Source organism: Lepidochelys kempii, chromosome 1 (genome assembly GCF_965140265.1).
Source record: "Lepidochelys kempii isolate rLepKem1 chromosome 1, rLepKem1.hap2, whole genome shotgun sequence".
NCBI lineage: Eukaryota > Metazoa > Chordata > Testudines > Cheloniidae > Lepidochelys > Lepidochelys kempii.
Window position 1 is genome coordinate 122,907,925 of NC_133256.1, and position 23,505 is coordinate 122,931,429.

General features: G+C 43.3%; 1 protein-coding gene across 24 annotated transcripts in view; it reads left to right on the forward strand.

Moving 5' to 3' along the window:
- The window catches only part of LOC140914828 (cohesin subunit SA-2-like), a 99,138-nt gene that overhangs the window by 61,223 nt on the left and 14,410 nt on the right, over positions 1-23,505 (forward strand). For 21 of the 24 annotated variants that reach the window (XM_073353687.1, XM_073353694.1, XM_073353726.1 and 18 more), the window contains 14 exons: positions 795-898; positions 1,401-1,493; positions 1,578-1,667; positions 3,840-4,043; positions 5,522-5,598; positions 8,250-8,337; positions 10,505-10,585; positions 11,440-11,532; positions 12,878-13,043; positions 15,880-16,031; positions 16,738-16,839; positions 18,126-18,271; positions 18,368-18,496; positions 21,856-22,046. In XM_073353687.1, the coding sequence (XP_073209788.1) occupies positions 795-898; positions 1,401-1,493; positions 1,578-1,667; positions 3,840-4,043; positions 5,522-5,598; positions 8,250-8,337; positions 10,505-10,585; positions 11,440-11,532; positions 12,878-13,043; positions 15,880-16,031; positions 16,738-16,839; positions 18,126-18,271; positions 18,368-18,496; positions 21,856-22,046 (1,716 nt within the window). Of the gene's footprint in view, positions 1-794; positions 899-1,400; positions 1,494-1,577; positions 1,668-3,839; positions 4,044-5,521; positions 5,599-8,249; positions 8,338-10,504; positions 10,586-11,439; positions 11,533-12,877; positions 13,044-15,879; positions 16,032-16,737; positions 16,840-17,867; positions 17,970-18,125; positions 18,272-18,367; positions 18,497-21,855; positions 22,047-23,505 lie in introns of those variants that run through there. The other 3 variants (XM_073353605.1, XM_073353783.1, XM_073353775.1) reach the window with 3 other exon arrangements.

Sequence of the window (23,505 nt, forward strand, 5' to 3'; positions counted from 1 at the left end):
TCTTTTCTGGGGAAAGTCATTTCTGCGACACTGAACCTGTTGCTTTATTTGGCAAATGCAGTGGGATCCACTTATAATAAACATAGTAAAATGTATTTTATTCTAAAGTAAATTAAAAATTCCAAATAGTTTCTGTGAATCACAATGTATGTATTGTAGCTGTGGTTGTAGTGAATCACACAGAATAACTTCACTATAAGGTGAGAAGAAAAAAGACTTCGCTACATGAAGGTTCCTTTGTATTCAGAAATCTTAATTTACCTTTTACATTTCAAGGGGCATATTTGTTTTCATGGCTGAGTTAAGGAACCTAAATGCACCTATCTCATTGAAACAGAGTAGTGTGGAGCTGATGTTCACCACTGTAAAGGAAGAGGCTGAGTTGAATTTAATGCCATTTTCAGAAATCAGATATTTTAGAGGGTTTAGTTTTATGTAGAAAACGCCTTGAACATTGTTTATTGTGGCAGAATAAACTAGATCAGTTCTTTGCTGTGGGATCAAAGCATATAGGTCTAGATTTTTAAAGATATTTTTAGGTACCTAACTCCCAAAGGTGCCATAGAAGAAATAGAGCCATCCAACTTTTTTGCTTTTTTCACTGTGTGTAACAGAGAATAATTCAGTTCACAGTCAGGTTGGACTTAGCAAATTTTCAGCAGTTTTTTAGCAGTATCTCTCTCTCTCCCCCTCTCAAAGTTGTTTTGAGAAATGAGTAGACTTTCCTCATTAGCCATTCCTGCATCTTCACTTTTCTTTTGTGAGACACTGAAGAAACGATGATTTTCTTACAGCACTGAGTGATGCCCAGGAAAGTGCCCTCATTGAAATAATCTTAGCGACCGTTCGAGAAGCTGCTGAAGGTCACCCTCCTGTGGGCAGAGGAGCAGCCAAGAAGGTCAGTGGGTTTTATTCTAATATATTTATTATGTTGCAATCAAATTTGTCCTCCCTACGTGCTCTGCCAAAAGCCCTTTCCTAGCCACAGGTACATCAGCAGAAAGAGAGCAGCATTGTTTTTACAAGACAAGCGCAATGCCTTCTGACCATCAGACAAAACATCTTATCGGTGGATATTGAATGAGATGAGCTTTAGAGGAAGCTCAGCACCGTGGAAGCATGTTAGTGACACACACTGACCATTTTATCTATCAGTAGATGTCGTTATAAAGCACCCTGCATCCAAACAGCACTCTAGTTGTTCAACACTCGCTCAAGAATTTTATTAAAAAAAAGGGGGGGGGGAGAAATCCCATGGGGGGGGAAAATCTTTGCCTCAGCCAGGTGGTTTATGTTAGTTAAAGGTATATTAATATGCAAAGTTAACCTTGGGATAGGTGTAAAATTCCAATCAACTCCAAGAGTATTTTATAATTGAAGCAGAATGCTTTTGTCTGTAGATCCTGTCAGCGAAAGAGAAGAAAATACAATTGGAAGATTGTACCAAAATTACTGAGCACTTTATTGTGGTGCTTCCTCAGCTCTTGGCAAAGGTAACTAGCAGCTGTTCCATGAGCGCATGTTAAATATTTCATTAAAATTCCTGCAGCACACTCATATCCTGTTTTCCTCTGCAGTATTCAGCAGATGCTGAAAAAGTGGCGAACCTCCTGCAAATTCCCCAGTATTATGATTTAGATGTTTACAGTACTGGACGTCTGGAGAAGGTGAATAGGAATTGGGGCAGTTGGGTGTGCGTGAAATATAACAAATTTATGAGACAATTTACAGGGAGTAGTGAGACCTTGTTACAGCCAGGAGACTGTTGGGACATGAAGAAATACTTATACCCTGTTGAAACCCTTCATATTTGAACTGAGGCCACCAGGGAAATGCTTTAACATTTGTCTGTATGGATTTAGCAAGGTTGGCCTAAGGCCCTGGTAGATAATGATTTATGGCTTCGTGCAGGAGGCCCAGCTTTGGGAATGAACTAATTCTTCTTGCTTCTTGACCTCTTGTTGGGTGGAAAGGAGGGGGAGTTACAGCATGTATCCAAGTTGGCATCTCCCAGCAGCTTACTGCAGAACGAGGTTGCATTCTCATTGGAGACTGTCTCCCTTATCAGCTGCTGAGGGAGGGTAGTAACTGTAAAGAGAAAAATGGGGATAGTATATCTGTATGTGGAAGAGGGGAATTCAGGAATGGAAGGATGAAATCCTTGAAATAGCAAAGCCCATACGTAAGTGGAGTGGATTGCTCAAATTAACCCCCTGTAAATATCCATAACAAGGCAAGGGAAAAATCACATCCATGTACTTCCACCACAAAAAATTAGCTGAGGGGGGGGCCATAAAGCAGTAGCAGTATGGCAGAAATGTTTGTATAACAAACAATACTGTCAGTGACCCACTCATGGGAATAAGCCTACCACAGAATGATGGGAGCTCTGAAACATGCTTCATCTTTGTTACTGCAGCAGGCAGCCTTGTGTCCAGAGGGCCCTTTCTTTGTCCTTTTCCCCCTCAGTCTCTTCTACTATTATTATTTAGAGTCATGTGTATTGCTAGACTTGGGGCTGAAATAAATAATGAAGGTTTTAAGAAGATGTTAAGCTATACAAGTATACGTACAAAATGATGGGGTCTAAACTAGCCGTTACCACTCAAGAAAGAGATCTTGGAGTCATTGTGGATAGTTCTTTGAAAACATCTGCTCAGTGTGGAGCCAAAGTCAACAAAGCTAATGGAATGTTAGGGGAATGAAAGGGATAGAAAATAAGACAGAAAATACCATAATTACACTATATAGATCCAGGACACACTCATATCTTTAATACTGTATGCAGTTCTGGTCACCCCATCTCAAAAGAGACGTATTAGAATTGGAAAAAGTATAGAGAAAAGCAACAAAAATGATTAGGGGTATAGAACAGCTTCCATATGAGGAGAGATAAACAAGACTGGGACTGTCTAGCTTAGAAAAGATATGACGTGGGGGAGGTGGGATATAATAATGGTCTATGAAATCTTGACTGGTGTGGAGAAAATGAATATGGAGTGTTGTTTACACCTTCACATAACACAAGCATCGGGAGTTACTTTCATGAAACTACTAGGCCGCAGGTTTAAAACAAACATAAGGATTGCTTCTTCGTACAATACAGTCACCCCGTGGAACTTGTGACCAGGGGATGTTGTGAAGGCCAAATGTATAATTAGGTTAAAAAAAAAAAGCCTTAGATAAGGTCAGGAAGGAATAGTCAATTGTTCGCTGTTAGCCAAGATGGTCGGGGACGCAACCCCATGCTCTGGGTGTCCCTAAACCTCTGATGGCCAGAAGCTGGACTGGATGACGGGATGGATTGCTGAATAATTGCTCTGTTCTTTTCATTCCCTCTGAAGCATCTGGCACTGGCCCCTGTTGGAAGACAGGACATTGGGCTAGATGGACCATTGGTCTGACTAAGGGCTTGTTGGACCCTTGCATTTTACAGTGCTCTAACTTGCTGGCTCAGGGGTGTGAAAAATCACCCCCTGAGCGCAGCAAATCTGAGTGCTTTAAAGCGCTAGTGTAGACAGGCTCCTAGCACTTGGAGTTAATCCCCTCGTGGAGGTGGATTACCAGAAGAGCTGGGAGACCTCTCTCCCAGCACTCTCGTGCCACCACACTCGCACTTCAAAGCGCTGCCGTGGGAGTGCAGCCATGCCCTCAGTATAACCATTCTTATGTGACAGGTCTGTTATGAGAACTACAGCAACAAACAAAATCTTGTCCTGTAATGCCTGCCTGTCCTCCCCAAACGGGCATTTATTTTGTTTTCAGTTGTGTAAAGTAAAAAGGAATAAACATAAATAGGCATAACTTTGACTTGACTGTATCATCATGATAACTTGCAGCACTTGGATGCTTTGCTGAGAGTGGTGAAAGATATTGTAGCTGAACACTCTGACATGGATGTCCTCGAGGCTTGCTCCAGGACGTATTATGTCTTCTGCAATGAAGAACTGGCCATCCACAGGAGGGCGGATCTTGCCAGAACTCAGCTGATAGACGAGTTGGTGGACAAACTTAATGAGCTGCTGGCTGACTCTTGGCACGAGGTGCGTGTGACTGGAAGTAGAAATACATGAAACATTTCAGGATCAAAATGAAATAAATACAAGGGAGAGATGTTAAGACTGGCAATATACTGGTTTTTCTTTGCTTGGGGAGAGCAAAGCTTACAGAGGTAGTCTGAATACTCTGAAAGGGCTGTCTGTTTACATTTTAAAGGAGTGAAAATTGTATTCAGGCAGGAAGAAGGGGAAGAGAAGGGATGGTGTAGTTTATGGCACTAGGGAATGGGATTTCTGGGCATGCACTATCATGTGGATTCTTATGGCCAGAGCACCAATGGATATTCTAGCACTGAGCTGCAGAGGGTTAATGTTGCTATTTGAAAATGCCCGTCTAAGCACAAATGATCTGTTAGATATAGAGTATTTTAGAGGATGTATAATTCTACATTTGTACATATTGGCAGTAATCAAAAAGCTCTTTATAACTTTGCTGCTGTTTGAAGAGTTTTTTTTTAAAGATAATTCTGTAGGTACTATTAGGTCACATTAAAGTAGCTTTTGTGACTTGAAAGTCGCTTTTGCTTTTTGGAAGGAGGACTGCTGAATCTCTCTCCAAGTTTTTCAGTAGTTCTCAAAAGCAGAAACAGCCGGTGGAGATATGAATAGCTTGCTGGCTGATTTCAACAACAGGAGCCTGTAGCTGATGAACTGTGCCATCGCTAACAGGTGTCATGCCATAGTATGGGAGTTCAGACAAGTGGATTTTTATTGGGTGCTGGGATACTGTAAATGTGTCAGGCCAAAAAAATCACATTGGATTTATTTTGGTAGTTTAAATAGACATCTATTCCAATGCGTGAGTATTTTTTTAATTAGAAATAAGCTTATAAGAGGTCAACTGGGATTCTTGAACACTTGTGTAGTGTGGACCACAGCTAAATAAAGAGGTTGTCTCATGGAACCCTTCTCTTGTAATTCTTGATTGGAAGGAGTACCTCCTTTACCATTTGCCATTCTGTTGTATCCTTGTGGAAACTACAGCAATTGCTTATATGGGAAAGTAATATTAGGAAAGTATTTAATGTATTTTTAGCTGTCTTTGTGACTTGGCAGCTGAAAACAAGGAGAGCCAGCACCATGTGAGCAGCTAGCTCTCTGCAGACCACTAGCAGGTGCTTGATGGGTCAACAGTGACCACACACCACAATGTGAGAACGTCTGCAGTAGACTGCTTTGTAGTTTTAATTACCAAGACACTAGTGGCAGCTGTGGGGTGTTCAGTTATGAGGATGTTATAATGCGAGAGTAGCAGCATGGCATTTCCCAGACATATAACTTTGTCCCAGCCCGTGTACATTATTCTTTATCTTAGAGAGGGGTCTAGGGAACATAGTCGAAGGGCAAATGATTCCTGAAACTGAGACGAAGTCTAATTCAAGCCCGTGGTTAGTAGAGGAGCTAGCAGCTGGCCCACAACACCTCTGTTCATTCTGTTCTCTTTCCTAACTCATGTGATTTAGGGAGAAGGTCTTTGCACAGATGAAGAAGGAATTTGCCGAATATATACCACTTTGAGAAGAATAACAGCTTTTCATAAGTGAGATGTTTGTTTACATGATTACTGCCTTCCTCTCCTATACTGTTAGCACACTGTAACCTCACCGAGCTGCTATAAAAGCAGGAATTGCTGTTGGTTGGCTGGCTAATCAAGCTTACATAAAAGAATCAAAATAGTCACGAAGTGTGATGTTTGTGCATAGAATGGTCAGGTGGAATTCCTTTTATCACAAGTACTTTTTCCTGTCAGTTTCTAGACTCTCCTAAATGTTGGCAGGCTCTCTGAGCAGAGAATTCTTTTTGAATTTACTAGGAAGGCTTGAGTGGCAGTGATTAAGTCAATCAGAGGTCTGGAAGTGGGCTGCTTATGGGATTGGGATGTCACTGTCTGCCTGTAGGCCCTTTCCTTTGGGCTTTTTCTGTATCCTCCCTCTTAGCTGGATACCATTTGAGCCACCTTAGTGTCGAGACTGGCATTCAGCGTGGTGGGTAAGAGCACTATGTTTGATAGCAGGCACAATATGTTAACTCTAATTTGTCTGGTCTCCAACTCTAAAAGAGCAAGTCTCTGAAGCCCTGCTCTCATGTAGTGCAGAGGGTGCTCTTGCTTGCTCACTAGTGGCCCAGTTCTGCAACCCTTACTCACCTTGAGTAGGGTCTTACCAATGACTTTATTGAGACTCCTCACCAAGTGAGTGTGGCAGAATTGGGCCATGGGTTAGGAGTAGCTTTCCCTTCATCTTGCATTGCTGAGATTCCCTGTTGCTCCAAATACTGTTTCAGGCATGAAGCCTGAGCTCTCTTTTGGGAAGTACAGTAGAACCTCAGATTTACGAACACCTTGGGAATGGAGGTTGTTCATAACTCTGAAATGTTCGTAACTCTGAACAAAACGTTATGGTGGTTCTTTCACAAGTTTACAACTGAACATTGATTTAATACAGCTTTGAAATTTTACTATGCAGAAGAAGAATGCTGCTTTCCCTTTATTTTTTTAGTAGTTTATGTTTAACACAGAACTGTACTGTATTTGCGTTTTGGTTTTTGTCTCTGCTGCTGCCCGATTGTGTACTTCCAGTTCCAAATGAGGTGTGTGGTTGACTGGTCAGTTCGTAACTCTGAGCTTCTACTGGATGAGTGTTTGGAGAGAGCATTCCTGGTTTGTGTAGGAAAAGTGTAGAAATTCAGTTTCCTTCTGCATATTCCCATTCCTTTGGCTCACACAAGTTGCATTTTTTGTAGCAGGAACAAGACTCAGTGATAACTACTGAAACAATAGGCTAAAGGCTATAATTAATATTAGGCCATACTAAACTGTATTTCCCTTTTCCTATCTATACTGGAAGATTTCAGGCATCTCTTCCTGGCAGGTTTCATTGTAGAGGAAACAAATCATGACCAGCTTTAACATTTGTCGTCAAACTGTAGGAAGATCCTTGTGCTTTACCTGCCAACATAGAGTCGGTATAGATGGAGGTAGTTTATTTCCAATTAATCCTGTGGATCATAGAGCACAAACGGATCCAGCACATGCAAAACTGGTTTAAATTTTGTGTGCAGTGTCTGTCAATTAGTTTTCACTGAAAGTCCTTGTTATCCATTAGGTGCTGGCAAAAAGAGGATACATTTTACTTTTTATACTTGTGGTGAGATTTTTCTTACTTCCCTTAATAAATTTAGGTATCACTGTGAAGGAAATCAGCTCTCTTCACCAAATAAAAGCATAATCTCTTTGGTAGCGGTGATTATTTAGGAACAGGTTGCATGTAGGGAGAAATGGGATTGTTAAAAACAGTAGCTTTTATCTCAGGGGCGGGCAAACTTTTTGGCCCAAGGGCCACATCGGGTTTCCGAAATTGCATGGAGGACCAATTCCTGCCCAGACAGCCAGGCGAGGCCTGGCCCCTACCCAACCCCCCCTGCTTCTCGCCCCCTGACAGCCCCCCTGGGACCCCTGCACCGTCCACCCTTCCCTGTCCCCTGACCGCCCCCAGACCCTCTGCCCCTGACTTCCCCCTGCCGCCCCATCCAACCCCTCCTCTCATTCCTGACTGCCCCCTGGGACTCCTGCCCCATCCAACCACTCCTTCTCTGTGACCACCCCCGGAATCCCTGCCCCTGACTGCCCCCTGCCACCCCATCCAACCCCCCCTCCTTCCTGACTGCCCCCATTCAACCCCCCTGTTCCCTGCCCTCTAACTGTCCCAACCCCTATCCACAGCCCCGCCCCCCGACCACGACCCCAAACTCCCCTACCCCCTATCCAACCCCTGCTCCGCTCCCTGCCCCCTTACCAGGCTGCCTGAAGCACCAGTGGCTGGCAGTGCTACAGCTGCGCCGCCCAGAGCACCAGGACAGGCAGCTGTGCCGCCCAGCTGGAGCCAGCCACGCCACCGCGCAGCACAGAGCACCAGGTCGGGCTGTGGCTCTGCAGCTGTGCTGCTCGGCAAGAACTCGCAGCCCCGCTGCCCAGAGCATTGCACCGGAGGCGCGGCGAGCTGAAGCTGTGCGGGAGGGAGAACAGCAGTGAAGGGGCCGGGGGCTAGCCTCCTGGGCCAGGAGCTCAGGGGCCGGGCAGGACGGTCCTGCAAGCCAGATATGGTCCGCGGGCCATAGTTTGCCCACCTCTGTTTTATCTCTTCTCTTTATGATTATTTTAGTGTGGTATTTCATTTCCTTTTTGACTGGCAGTGCTCACAATCTCACCAAATGGAATCTCTATGGGAAGACTTCAAAGCTGCTGGTTTTTGAGATGGAGTATGGGAGTTTACCTGTTCAGGTAAATTGATGGTACTGAGCACTAATAAAGCATTTAGCCTATCAAAGTACTTTACAAACATTAACTGAACTTCACACTAGAGCCCTGCATGGGACTATTTTTTAATCCTGTTCCTGTCCCACCCCACAATACCCACTTTTGCCGACTCCCACATTTTTATCCTGCTCCCTCCATCAAAAGCCTTAGATCCCACAAATCCTGCAAGAGAGAGAGACTCCTCCATGCTACTAAAATAAACCCCCAACAGCAACACAAAAGAAAATGGTCGGTTAATATATTGTGTATATATAAACAGAATTCAGACACAATTTTTACCACTAAAAGTATAAAACAAATCTTGCTTAAACCATGTAAAAACAATACTTTAACTCCTGTTATAATAGACACCAAATCTCTTTCTATCCCTCGCTTAAATTTAAGTATTGAAACCTTTCCTTAAAAAAAAAAAAAAGAAAGAAAAGCTTGCTTTACATTGCTGAAATTCCATATATAACAAACTGACAAGAGATTTAGTGCTTTCCCACAAATTACTGCAGTCTGTTTTTTTCCCCACCCAATCCTGCCCACAACAAAATACATTTTACCCGCTCCTGCTTTTATGGCAGCAGGTCCTGTGGGACCCACGGGTTCCCAGTCCCGCTTCAGGGCTCTACCTTACACAGTATCCTGTGAGGGAGATGGATGTTATTACTCCCATTCCACAGCTTGGGAAACTGAGACACAGAGAGCCATCTTCATCTCTGGTATAACCCTGTTGAAGACCGTGGAATTAGGACATGGATTAATTTAATGCAAAGATTGTCCAATGCTGTGCTGGGGGTGTTATTGTCCGAGTCTGGATTAGTTGTTTGCTTAGAATCAGAGACAGCTTCTCTTTCTCAATTGTGCAATGTCGCTCTAAACAAAGTACAGATAATTCAGGGATTTGCTTGTCACTCGCAGATTAAATTTCGTCAGAATTGAAAATGTTTCAGACCCATTACTTGCAAAATGAACTATAGTGAAGCCAATTTGCTTATTAACTATTGTTAAGGTTGCGAGTTTGTCAGGGAGGTCATGGATTCCGTGACTTTCCAGGATCTCTGTGACTTCTGCAGCGGCTGGTGCGGCTGGCCCAGGGGCCGCCTGAGCAGCTGGGGCAGCCCCTTGGCCAGCCACACCGGCCGCTGCTGGGGCAGTCTTGGCCTACCGTGCCCTCCACCCCAGCAGCAGCAGGAGTTTGGGTGTGAGAGGGGGCTCAGGGCTGGGGATTGGGGCATGGGAGAGGGTGAGGGCTCTGGGCGGTGCTTACCTCGGGGGGCTCCCCAGAAGCAGCAACGTCCCTCCTTGGCGGAAGCATGGCCAGGGGGCTCTGCGTGCTGCCGCTGCCTGCAGGCACCGCCCCTGAAGCTACCATTGGCTGCAGTTCCCAGTCAATGGGAGCTGCGGAGCCAGTGCTCAGGGCGGAGGCAGCGTGCAGAGCTGCCTGGCCATGTCTCCGCCTAGGAGCAGAGGGAGGGGGATGTTTCTGCTTCCGGGGAGGCGCGGAGCCAAGGAGGGAGTCTGCCAGCCCTGCCAACCTGTCCCCCGTCCCAGCACCAGTGGGGGTCCTGAGCTGCGCCCCCCAGTACCCGCAGGGGTCTTGGGCTACCCCCCCCAGCACTCGTGGGGGATCCTGGGCCACCCCCTGGGCTCCCACCCTCCCCCCAAGATTTAGTCAGGGTATATAATACAAGTCATGGACAGGTCACAGGCCATGAATTTTTGTCTACTGCCCGTGACCTCTCCATTACTTTTACTAAAAATACCCGTGACTAAAATGTAGCCTTAACTATTGTCTAAACTACAAACCTCAAGTTTTCTGTTCAGCTTTAATGCTAATTCTGATAGTCTCCACTGGCCATGATTACCTAGTGCAAGTTTAGCAAAGCACTTAAGCATGTGCTTAGTCTGCATTGAAGTCCATGAGCCTTAATGCTTTACTGAATCAGGAACTTAATCCAGAGACAAAGGTTCTGAGGAAGTCATGCTTAGTTGCATGTAAACCTACTGAATCTGCTTTTGGGATCTAAATGTCTCATGCTGCAGAAATACTTGTACAAGCAGCATACAGAATATGAGATGTTGATTCTTTGCTTTCACTACAAAGCCTTTCACATTATTAAAAGATATGTACTTTTATTTGCAGATGATCCTACCAGCTCTACAGTGCACATACTTTGCTCTCTTATGGCAGCTAGCTTCAGCTGTGGAGAGGTCATCTTCCAAGGTTGGCCAGTGCAAATAATTCTGAAACCAAGTGGTGCACTTGAAAGGTTCACATTCACTTGCTGTCCTTTGATGGCTGGAAGAGACACGCTTTCCCAAAATGATGCTGTGAACATTTTGTTGGAGAAACCAAATTAGGATTAGGCATTTCTCTCTCCTGTGTTTTAATATTGGAAAAGTGGAGACATTTTAAAATCTCTGTAAGGGCATAATTAAATTAAACAAGTGCTTATCTGTGTTCAGTGCAAAGTTTTGTGCTTCTGAATCCTGGCATATGGTGGAAACAAGGATTGTTTCCTGAACAAAAAACAGTGAAAATACAATATTCAAAGAAAACCCTTGGAATTCAGTCTTTACATACCGCATATTTGTTTCTGTTTAGTGCACTATGGTATGCATGAAGAATGCCCAGGGAAAGTGTTAGGCAATCTCACCATCAGTTTTCTGTTACAATTATTATTTGTGAATTGATACTACGCAGCATCAAAAACATACTAAGCACTTCAATGGGGTATTTTAGTTTTAAATTACAAAAATGAGAACTCGCCTATGTTTTGATCCATGAGCAAATAAAAACAACGGTGTAGTTTCTCTAGAGATTTCTGGCTGCACTGAGTATTGCTGCTTTCTTCCATCTGTTCTCTTCCTCTTTTGTATCCCTGTATACAGAAGATACTGACATGGAACTGGCATCTTTTGTTTTTTGATGTTTCAGAAGTGATAGAAGGGTGCTGACCATTTAGGGACTGATTCAATAGATATACATGGTTTGGTGCTCCACTCCTGTCCTTGGCTACCTAGGTGTCAATGCCCATCATTTCTCTAATCTTTGTTTTTTCTTCCATAATTTTTTAGGAGACTCTTTTGGCATTGAACAGAGAGTTGAGATTTTTCTGCCAGATTTGTGCATGCTACCTCAGCCATAAAGATAAAGATTTAAGTGAAAAGGTCAGTGGCTCCGTAGGGGCTAGTTTGTTTAATGGTGTGTTTTGCTCACTCCTCCTTTAGCTCCTTTTCCTCATTTATTTTGCTTTTTAAAAGTCTTATTTTAAAATAAGTGGAGTCCTTGTTAACCAGAGCACTGAACTACCACAGCATCCTGCACACGCACAGGAATACATCTGCATGGAGCCAGGTGCAGGATGGGGGCTAAGTCTGAGTTGCATTGTTAATTAAAACTGAACTGAAAATGTAAATAGGAAGATTTTTTTCCTCCTCAACAATAACTTGTCCTAAATGCTGCCACTAGTAAAATCCTTGGGCTGCATGTAGCCAGATCTTCATTAACAAAATATATTGTAAGGATTTTCAAAATAGTCTTAAATTTTACATGTAAAATAATGATAAGACTACTAAAATGCACAATGTAATATAACTTTCCTCCTCCCCCTACAACTTTCCCAGCGTCTGGGCTACAATGTAGGTCTCTGGCACTGAGGAGGAAAGAAACAGATGAAGTCTAGAGGTTTGAGCACAGGACTGGATGCTATGAACTCCGGAGTTCTAATTGCAGTTCTGCCATTGACTCCCTCAGTCTTTCCATCTCTAAAGCAGAGATAACAAAATTTACCTTGAAGCGGTGTTGTTGGGATGGATTAATATTTGTCAGGTGATTTGAAGACTAAATGTATTAACATAATTATATAAACTGGAGTCACAGCGTGGTGTGTGCTGTGGTGTCACCCTGGATTGGGAGTTGGCAATCCGTGACTCAAGGAAACTTAAATGGGTGGTGGCAGAGAAGACAAAAGGTTGCTCTTTACGTTGCTGATGTGCTGTGAATGCTCCTTCTAACTTGGGTAGTTGCCAGGGCACTTTCAGCACATATTACTGAAGTAAATTGAATTTTCATATTTGCATTTGCACTTCTCCTTTTAACAATCACTGTTGGTGTGAGTGTATTTACTGCTCTCGTTTATTTATAAATGCCTGAAAAAATGGGTTTAATGGCTGAGAACGTAACTACAGAAATGGAAAATCAGGGACAAAGTGCTCAGTAGTTCAGCTTCCCAGACTTCTAAGAAGAGTGACATTGGCATATGACAGAATGCAGCTTCTTTATACAAGGTAGAAAATCTTTAGGAGATCAGGGTGGGGATTAAACATGCAGCTCTTACAAGGGCATCTCCAGAAGGGCTAAGCTATGGTACTCCATCCCTGTGGGACCAGGCTCAAAGACAGAGCTTTGGTCTTGTAGGAGTAATAGTTGATAATGGAGATGAAAAAATATCATTGTCCTGGTGGCTTTCCCCCAAATTCCTAAATCCTTGTTTGGCATGTGTGTATGTTACAGGCCTTCATGATACTCTGTGATTTACTGATGATTTTGAGTCACCAATCTTCAGGTGACGATGAAGCTGTAGGAGTCCTTCAGTATCTTCCCAGCACATCCCTTCAGTCAAAGATGCTCTTGTTTATCCAGGATCATGTTTTCACGGAGGAGAAAGAAGAAATCAAAGGTCAGCCACTGTCCTCAGCAAGGAAGTAAACTAACATTTTCTGATGTCATTCATCTGCAGCATTTGACATTGCCAGGCTGAGGGGCTGCTAATTTTTTTGATTTCTTTACAAATAGAGCTGTAGCATATGAATACAAACAAAATGGATCACTCAGTGTACACAGATTTATGTCTGCTGTGGCTTTTCCAGAGGAAGTATTGCTAATTGATTTTTATATGGAAGGGGCTGAGGTACATAGTACAATGATGGGTAGCACTATCAAACCTTGAGGTAGATTTCAATGGGTTAGAATTATTCTGTTAACCATGCTCCTGGAGGGATTTTAGTTGAGGAACTGTGGATCAGTTGATGTATAACAGTTCCAAGCCATTAAACTAAGGGATAATATATATTATTCGAGTGAGTTTGATTTTGCAGAACGTATTATGGTATTTGCTGTTCTTCTGTCATTTTCAAACAGATTTAGAATAGTAATGCAATAATTAGGTTTTGTTGTGAATGATTTTGAAAAGATGCTGCTAATTCTTTGTGGTACCAAGGATGCGGCTATACGACCTTGATAAATTGGAGAATTGGTCTGAAATCAACAAGAGGAAATTCACTTAGGAAGGAAAAATCAAATGCACAACTACAAAATGGGTTATAACTGGCTAGGTTGTAGTACTGCTGAAAGGATCTGGTGGTTATAGTGGATCAGGAATTGGGGCCTGCAACAGAGCCAGTCTCTGGGCACCCTAATGAATGCAGCGGGCCTGTCGTAGGCTGCCTTATTGGCTACACCACTTGATCAGTTGGACGGGTCAGCAGACCAGCTCTTAATCAACAGTTCAGTGGCTGCTTCGACCATTTGCCCACAGCTGCAATAGTTCCTGCTTCCATCTTGATTTCAGTCCTGCTCCTGCCTTGTTCCCAGCCTTATTTCAGCCCTGCTTTTGTCTGGAACCCTTGGACCTAGCTTTGCCTCCCTCCAGGTAACCCGGTTCTAACCCCTCTGATCCGATTACATCTGACCTCTGACCCTAGGCACCGACAACTGTTCTAACCATTAGGCAAGACTCCTGGTCGGACCACTAGGCATGCCCATCCACGCCCTGGTAACTGATGATAGTGGATCACAAAAAGAATAAGAGTTGTGAAAAAGGCTAATATCATTCCAAGGTGTATTAACAGTCATGTTGTATGTAGGACATAGGAGGTAAGCATCCCACTCTACTTGGCACTGGTGAGGCCTCAGCTGCGTCCAGCTTTGGGCACCACACTTTAAGAAATGTGGACAAACTGGAGAAAGTCCAGAGGAGAGCAACAAAAATGATGAAAGGTTTAGACAGCCTGACCTCTGAGGAAAAGTTGAAAATACAGGGTATGTTTAGTCTTGAGAAAAGAAGACTGAGGGGGAACCTGATAACCGTCTTCAGATATGTTAAGGGCTGTTAAAAAGAGGACTGTGATCAATTGTTCTCCATGAAGGTAGGATAAGAAGTAATTGGCTTAATCTGCAGCAAGGTAGATTTAGGTTAGATAATAGGAAAATCTTCCTAACTATAAGGGTAGTTAAGGTCTGGAATTGGCTTCTAAGGGAGGTCGTGGAACCCCCTCATTGGAGTTTTTTAGGAACAAGTTGGACAAACACCTCTCAGGGATGGTCTAGGTTTACTTGTCTGCCTTAGTGCAGAGGGCTGGACTAGCTGACCTTTTGAGGTCCCTTCCAGCCCTACATTTCTATGATACTTACCCAGCAACTTGCTCTGAGGAATTGAACATGAGAAGAAACATATTTTCAATTCCTCAGTCCTCCCAACAAAGGGTCCCAACTTCCCCCTCCAAACTCACTGTCTTACTCTCTCCCCTACAATAAACTCAGCAAACTCCTGCATCCAGGAGTGATTCCTTGTCTTTTCTCTCCCATGAGCCTATCTGCCTGTGTTATCTGTCAGCTGCCCCTTGTCAGTTCTGACCCTGACAGTCATTTACTCCTGGTCAGCCTACCTGCCTCTCATTGGTTCCTAGGCCAGAGGCTGGATTTGAAAGCCAGAAACAGGTCATGTGGGATTCCTAGGCCAGAGATCAGGGAAGCTTTCTGGCAGCGAGGAGGCAGAATTCACTCCAGGCAGGAGTCTAACTCTCCCAGGCTTTCCTTCCGCAGGTAACTCTCTCCAAGCACCTCCAGCAACAGGGCTGGCAAAAGCCGTAAAAGCAATTGGTTCCCAAATGTATTATTATTTGTACTGAAGTAATCCTGGGGCCCACAGTTGTGGACCAGGACCCCATTGTGCTAGGCACTATACATACACAGAACAAAATGACCTGTCCCAGAGAGTTTACATGCTAAGTAAATGTCAGATGTCAGTGTTGATAACTACTTGGAAACTTGCAACTGAATTCTTCTCTCACAGGCTGTGTGTACTGGTTTGTTTCTGTGGAGTTACTCATGAATTGAGTGCTGGGTGCTGGCATTGATTTCTTTTAAAGAAAAGATGTTGATATGGTTCGCTGGTCTTTTTCTGTCAGATGTGTTTGGTTTTTGTTCTGTGTTCCGTGTTTTGGTCCTGTCCTACAGCTATAGCCAGGATCTTACAAGGAGATTCTGACTGGTAGAAATGTGAAATCCCTACAAAGATTAGAATAGAAAGGATATACAAATAAGTAGCTTGCACTGTCATCAGCTGTGAGCTTTGTAATGGAAATAAACCTATATCCTTTGGTAAGGATAGTGTCTGTTATTTAGAGAGTTGACTGAACAGCTGAGTTTGTGTAATTTGGGTTGAAGTTGGCCTTAAAAATAAAATACATTAAGTAAAATGTTAGAACAAAGCCTTAGCATGTTTATTTCCCTAGACTTGACAGAAGAGGAGGAGAGGGAAAAGGAGGGCTACAAATTGAATGATTTACACAGGAGGCGGAGTCTTCTTGCAGTCTATTGCAAGCTAATTGTGTTTACCGTGGTGGAGATGTCTGCGGCTGCTGAGATCTATAAGCACTATATGAAGGTAACACTTAGCTTTGAAAATGCATTTACGCCATGAAAGTGACTCTAGTACTTGTGGAAGGTGCTGGATTAGCGACCTTGGAGGCCAGAGTCATCTGTTTATGCACAAAATGGTTGCAGAAATGAACAGTAGCAGTGCAGGCTTCTCCCCACTGCTCTGCTAATGTACCTTAGAGTAGAATGAATGATTACTAAGAGACAGGGTAATTTAGTTCCCCGTTCATTAACTCTTTGGCTTCTGTAGAAGACTGCCAGAGAGGTGCCATTTGTGGTGGTGGCACTTGGTCACTAGGATCACTCTAAACTTGAGTGAAATGAGTGGTTTCAATAGCCATCTGCTGGCGATGACACTTGGTATCCACGTGGCCAGGGCTGGGTGTGAATCAGTAGTCTAGGTGTGAAAATCTCCATATTCTGTTTCCAACTCATTGATTCAGTCCTCCTGTCAGAATAATACTTAACTATTTTTCATCCATAGATCTCACAGTACTTTACAAAGGAGCATAAATAAAATTATCCTTGTGAAAACATGTAAAAAAAGTTCCTTTTAGCAAGATATCTAGGACCTGGAATATTTTATGAATTGTTCAGTTTTTCTTAGCAGTCTCTGTTTTTCCTGTGTTTCATGAGTGTACCCCAGGTATTGTGTATTCATAAAGCTGTAGTAAGGTAGTGATGTTTCTGTTATGTATTTTTTGCACTAATAGACCTACAATGATTTTGGAGATATAATTAAGGAAACCCTGAGCAGGACGAGGCACAACAACAAAATCCTGAGTGCCAAGACGTTGATTCTCTGCCTGCAGCAGGTAAGAGTAATGCAGAAGGAAAGGGACTCTGATGAAAGCCATCCCCACACTATAATTTTCTAGGTACCTTGTCATAGTTATTCAAACTAATTTAAATAGATAGTGAAAAAGTCACTTTCTTGAATTCATGTAAGTGCTTTTCTTTGTCAAAGCACCTTATGAGCCCTTTGGCCTAAGAGTAAAAACCTAATTTTTTTTGCCAAATACCTGATCTTTTAGGATTGTTATTATTCATGGAACGTCTTGTGTTGCAAGATACAGACTAAGGGCCTCTGGGTACATAGTGGTGAGCAGCCTCAACTCCCACTGAAATTGGGGGTGGTTGGCATTTCTCCAGAGGTGTTCAGTGCCTTCTGGGATCAGGCCCCCATCGTTTCCATGCTTGACTAGAGAATTTAAATTAGATTTTTATTGAAAAAATTGGACACACCTGATGATGGCCCCTGCTCCTCTAGTTACACCAACTCTGCCATAGCAGTATTGAGCCTAATAATCTGTTTTAGAAACTGCTCTAGCCTGGTTTCCTCATGGACATCTGTTCTCCCAGCATCCATGTCATACTCCTAAGTTGCAGAACAGACTCCTCCTAGATTGACTGATATATGAGCTCTGCTGACTTCACACACTTCGCCAGGAGCTTAGATCCATGACCCAACCCCTGAAATACGAGATAAAGTGAGGGTGAGCCGCATTTGGCCACATATATTCTGCCCACATAGTCAGAAAGTCTGTTACATATCACATAGACAACTGGCCCAGGTTGGTCTTTCATTGACCTTCAAAATTTTCAGGTCGCAGGGAACAAACTACCTACATGTTCTATTAGAAAAAAACTTGGCAATAAGGTCTGTGTCTCTCGGTTGGCTCAGTCATGCCCTCAACTACGTGGGCAAGCGTTGCTGCTTCTCTTTCAAAACTAGCCGTTGTGTAACCATGCTCTGATTTTCTCTAACCCTCAGGGTGAGATTAAGCCCTCTGACTAGATCCACTGATCTCAGTGGGAGTTGAAGGCACTTATCATTTTGCAGGATTAGAGGCCTATGCAAGTAAGGCATCCTACCTGCTAAACAGAGTGGCACCCTTTGCAGATATTTTCCCAGGCAGTGCTCAAACCTCTCAGGTTTGTTCCAAGTGAGTGTGATTCTTCAGCAAATGAATTTGTTTTGCGCTTGTTCGTTTCCTTTGCAATGCTTCGCTCTACATGAGGTAAGTATTGTATGGCTGGTGTGTTCTCCTTGTGCTTTTGTTGCCTGGAAGTTTACATGTTGGTGTTTGTGGTTTTGCAGTTGTTTCAGAAACATACAGAAACCCATGGTAGTACCCACAGCATGGATTCGTCTTTCACAAACATTAAAGAACTTGCTCGTCGCTTTTCACTGACATTTGGCTGGGATCAGGTGAAATCCAGAGAATCAGTAGCCATGATACACAAGTATGTGCCACATAACCATATATTGTCCATGGCATTGTTTGTGTTTATTTTCTCTGTTAAGTTACCTTGTCCCTCTTATTTTTTCCCCTCTAATAGAGAAGGGATTGAATTTGCCTTTCAAGGAGCTGCTGGAGTGGAAGGGAAATGCCTGCCTCCAAATTTAAGCTTTCTGTTAATCATCAGTGAATTCTCCAATAAGCTACTAAAGCCTGACAAAAAATTAGTGTAAGTTACCTTTATTGCTTACTGCCAGACAAGTGATCTTAGGTGATGCATGTCATATGCAGCACTTACACACTCGTGCATAGATTGTTTTTGTACAGTGTGTCTTTGTATAATGGATGGCTTGATATTGTTGAAAGAATTATTCAAGTACTTCTCTGTCTGGCCAACTTTGGAAATCTGTTTGGTTTCCCATCAGAAGTGTGGATGATTGGACACTTTTTCAGTTTTGATTTCTTCTCCATTTCAGTCTGTGCTAGCAGTTTTTTGGGGTTGTGCATCTACATACCCAATCAGTTTTTAGCCATAATTACAACCAAATAAAAAAAAAAAGGTGTTTTTAAAAAAAAAAGGCCATGGGGGAAAATGGTGTTAACATGATATATGAGGGAGGGAGGTATATTGGCTGGCAGGAGCAAATAGAACCCTTTTTTTAAGGGTGGTCTCAAGTGTTAACCGGTTTAAGTTCTGTCCTGGAGCAAAGCAGAAGAGGTGGAGATAGAGCTTATACAGTGACAACGGAATGGAAGGAGCCAAAACCACAATCCATATGACTGGGGCAGACTAGCTTCTCTGAGGATTCTGTTACAAAATATGTCGCATGAAGCTCTTCACTGCAGGAACTATGTCTTTGTAGACCCTGACAGAATGGGATTCTGGTTCTGATTGGCACCTCTGGGTGCTATTGTAATGTAAATATTAAAAAATAATAATATAACACTGGGCCATTTATTCTTATGGCTCTGGATATTTTGTATCCTAGTACAGAGGAACATGATAGTGTCTGTTAGGCTTGGTATACGCTATCAACTTATGTTTGTATAACTACATCGTTCAGGGGTGTGGAAAATCCAATCAGAACACCCCTGAGCAACATAGTTGTACTGATCTAACTCCGGTGTGAACAGCGCTGTGTTGACAAGAGGGCATCCTTCTTTTTGGGGAGGTGGAGTACCTATACGGATGGGAGAAACTCTCCCGTCAACATAGGTAGCCTCTTCACTAAATGCTACAGCAGCGCTGCTGCAGCGTTTTAAGTGTAGACAAACCCATAGACCCTGCTTCCTCAGTGTTTGCTCTTCTCTGTCTCTGGTACTGCAGGAGCTCCTTCCTCCTTTCTGTCCCTTGGTTCCTTCCATTCCATTCCTTCTCTTTTCTTCCTTAGTCAGTGTCAATAGGTAAAGTTTCATGACAGAGAAGAAACCAGGCAGCAAGTAGGAAAAAAAGCATGCTGCCTGCATCCTGCCATGCCCCGTGTAACTTGCTCACTACTGGATTGTTAAGCTTACTGGTTATAGCATTAGCATGGGTTCAATTGGAACTGATCTTTCATGGAGAGCTTCAAATGACTTGTATGCCAAGGATTAAGAGTGGTAAAATGTTTAACCTCATGCTACTCTTAATCCGTGACAAACCAAATGTATTCAGGATTCAGTTATACACAGACTGCATATTGAGAAATGAATAAGATATAAAAATGCAACGTGCAGGGGGAAAATGTGCAGTGTGCAGATTCCCTTTTTTGTATTGTGACCTCTGATTGTTTGATTTTGATCAGTCTATAATTATAGTAATTACCCTTTCTAATTTTGCATTTTTGCCAGCCAGGATCTCTTGTGTGTACCACTAGATTGTACCTTCCACAAACGTTTGTTTAACTCCATCATCACAATGTGGACTTGGTTTAAGCAATCGTTCTCTTCCATATGGTGATCTTTTCCCCCCAGGTGGATTTCTGTTAATTCACCCTTGCAAAACTCTATTTACCAATTTGTCTTAGGAGAGTAACTTTTTTTTTTTAAATGATAAAGGAAAATATTTCATCAGCAGGATGGGCAGGATGGTAAATTTTCATGATGATTTTCCGAGGCTGTGTCTAATTTTTTTTCCAGTGGGTATATTCCAAGAAAGCAGGAATATCCCTACTGGTTTGCTCATCTTTTGACCACTCTTGTGAGGAACCAAGCAAGAAACACACCTAGAGTTTATCTTCAGCTGTCTTTGACTTGCCCACCTATGTTGGAAATAAATGAAAAACAATAAAGTTCTCAAGGAGGGGGAAATTGCAATTTTATCTACAACTCTACATTCAAGCTATGTTTGTAAAGTAACAGTTTCTTTTCTGGGAGGCTCAAAATGCCTTGCAAGGTCTGGAGATTATATTTCCTTTTAGAAATATTTAGGTTTAGTTGCACCATAAATTACAGGATGGAATGTTTTAAGTCAACATGAACTTTTGAAAATAAACATCTGGTTATTTTCATTTTTATTATTAATCAGGCACAGGACTGGTGAACAGACCTGCATAACGTTTGTGAATGCACCTATAACACATGATAAAGAGAATAAGGACGTTTGTTAGAAAGGAGTATAGCCAACTTGTTCTAAGTATATGGAGTTTAGTGGTAAAATATTTTACTTGTCAGTTTGTGTTTGCCACAAAGTATACATAGAAACAATTTATTAAATAAAAAAACAGTGCTAAGGGCTTCAAAATAGGAGTGTTTCCACTGACATCAGTGGGAGTTGGATTAGACCCTAAAATTTTAGTTACAGTACACTCTTGTTTGAAACTAACATATTGCATAATCAGTGTGTTGAGTCTCCATGATGCATGACTCTAATCATCTGAGTCATCCTCCCAGGACTGTCTTTTTCTTGTTTTGATGAAAGCTCTGATATTTTCCAGGCTGCCTTCCGAATCAGAGTAGTAATAACAATATAAAATTATAATTAAAATAATTATTGATATAATTAATTATATTAAAATGTATAAAATGTTCACGGTGTGCATGTTCTAACGTGGGATCTGGTTTAACAGTGCTGGCTGGATTGGAAGTGATGAGCTGTAGCTGGAAAGCATTGAGCCCGCCAGCCCCCACCCCTGCTTTCTAATTCCGGAGTTCGTTTTGTCTTGCTGTTAAATCAAAGGGAATGCCTCTCAGTTGGGTTTCCCTCTGCTCTGCAGTTGAGGAGGCAGGACTAGACCTTTCAGTTGCTGGGGAGGGGTTATCTTACAAGAAAACAACCCAGTAAATTGCTTCCTGGCAGCAGCAACAAACAGTTACTTTCCCTGTGCTAGAGTGTAGGAAATTGTACTAAAAGATGGATGTGGCTCTGTAATTATTGGGACTCAAGAGTTGTTTGTAATGTTCTGAGCAATCTTTCAGCTTCGGAAGCACTCACACTGATTTGTTTTCTCGGAAGGGGGAGCCAGGCCCTCCCTCTTTCTGTTGCTTGATGGATCTGGTTCTGCCTCCCCAATTGCAGAGGAGAGGGAAAAAACCCGAATGTAGGAAGGGTTAGCCTAGATAGCTACAGAAGAAATTTTGATTTTTCTTATACTTCTCATTTTTCCCCAGGTATGGTTACCTGCAGAGGTATATAACAGAGCCAGCATCTTGCAGAGGAGATGAATGGCACCCCTTGGTTTGGTACAGGAACTCTTTGCTGGCAAATGAAGATGAGGAGAATTCTGTTATCAGCAGTTTAAGAGAATTGTCACCCACAAGCAGATCTAAGACATCTTCTTTTAAAAGAAAATTGTCTAATGGTATGAAAGTTCCACCATCTTGTTAAATCTGATTGGTTGTGTCCTCAGTAAAAATGGATAACATATCACATTAAAATACTGCAGTGTGTGGGCTGTTGTAGACTTGCCATTCTAAACCCTATATTTTTCCCTTCAGATTTGTTGTTTTCATCATTCACTAGAGAGAGGCTTGGTCCAGTGGTCTGAGTATGGGAGCCAGAAACTCTCGAGTTCTGTTTTAGTCCCTGCTGTCATTCATGCCTTCGGTAGCCTTGAGCCAGTCACTTAACATCCCTGCCTCAGTTTCTCCATGTCTAAGTGAGGATAATATTACTTGACTCCACACAGTGGTATTGTGAGGATTAGATAAATTTTATGAAGCCCTATGATAATGAAAACAGTTATTTATAGAAGTGCTAAATATAGATTCTTACTGTTGCTATTTTTGGGATGTATTCTGTTAGAAGAACAAAGGGAATCCTCTCCAGAAGATCCTTTAATTCCTCCCTTTCTGGCTTACAGCCATCCTCAGGGCTATGCTTTGCACATCATCCTTCATCTGAGGAGTTGATGGGACTCCCTTCAGAGTCCAGTATCTATGGCAGGGGTGGGCAAACTTTTTGGCCCAAGGGCCACATCTGGGTAGGGAAATTGCATGCAGAGCCATGAATGCAGGGTTGGGACGGGGTTGGGGTGCAGCAGGGGGCTCAGGGCAGGGGGTTGAGGTGCGGTAGGGATTTGGGATGTGGCAGGGGGCTCCGGGAAGGGGCTTGGGGTGTAGGAAGGGTGTGGGGTGTGACAGGGGGTCGGGGTGTGGGCTCTGGCCAGGTGCTGCTTACCTGGAGTGGCTCTGGGTGGCAACAGCATGGAGTGGAGCCAGGGCAGGTTGCCTGCCTGCCCTGGCCCCACGCTGCTCCAGGAAGCGGCCGGCACCAGGTCCCTGTGGCCCCGGGGAGGGAGGCGCGGGGGAGGAGGGGAAAGAGACAGAGGGCTCCACGCGCTGCCCTCCCCTGTGGGTACCTTCCCCAAAGCCCCAAAGCATTGGCTGTGGTTCCCCGTTCACAGCCAATGGGAGCTGCGGGGAGAGGTGTCTGCAGGCAAGGGCAGCGCACGGAGCTCTCTGCCCCAGTCCCCACCCCAGAGGCCGCAGGGACGTGGTGATGGCTGCTTCCGGGAGCGGCACGGGGCCCGCAGTTCCACTGGGGTGGCAATCCCGTAGGCCGGATCCAAGGCCCTGATTGGCCAGATCTGGCCCGCGGGCTGTAGTTTGCCCACCCCTGATCTCTGGGGACATGGCGGGGTTGCAGCAGCATGTCACAAAGGTGGTCTGCCTTTCCAGAGAGGCTATGTGCACAGTTATTATGTTAGATCATATTAAAGAAGTTCTGTATTAAAATCACAAATGAGTTTGATTTCCCATAGTTTAAATTCCAGGGTATTACTAATTAAGAGGTCTCTTGGTTTTTGGTACTGTTTCTCT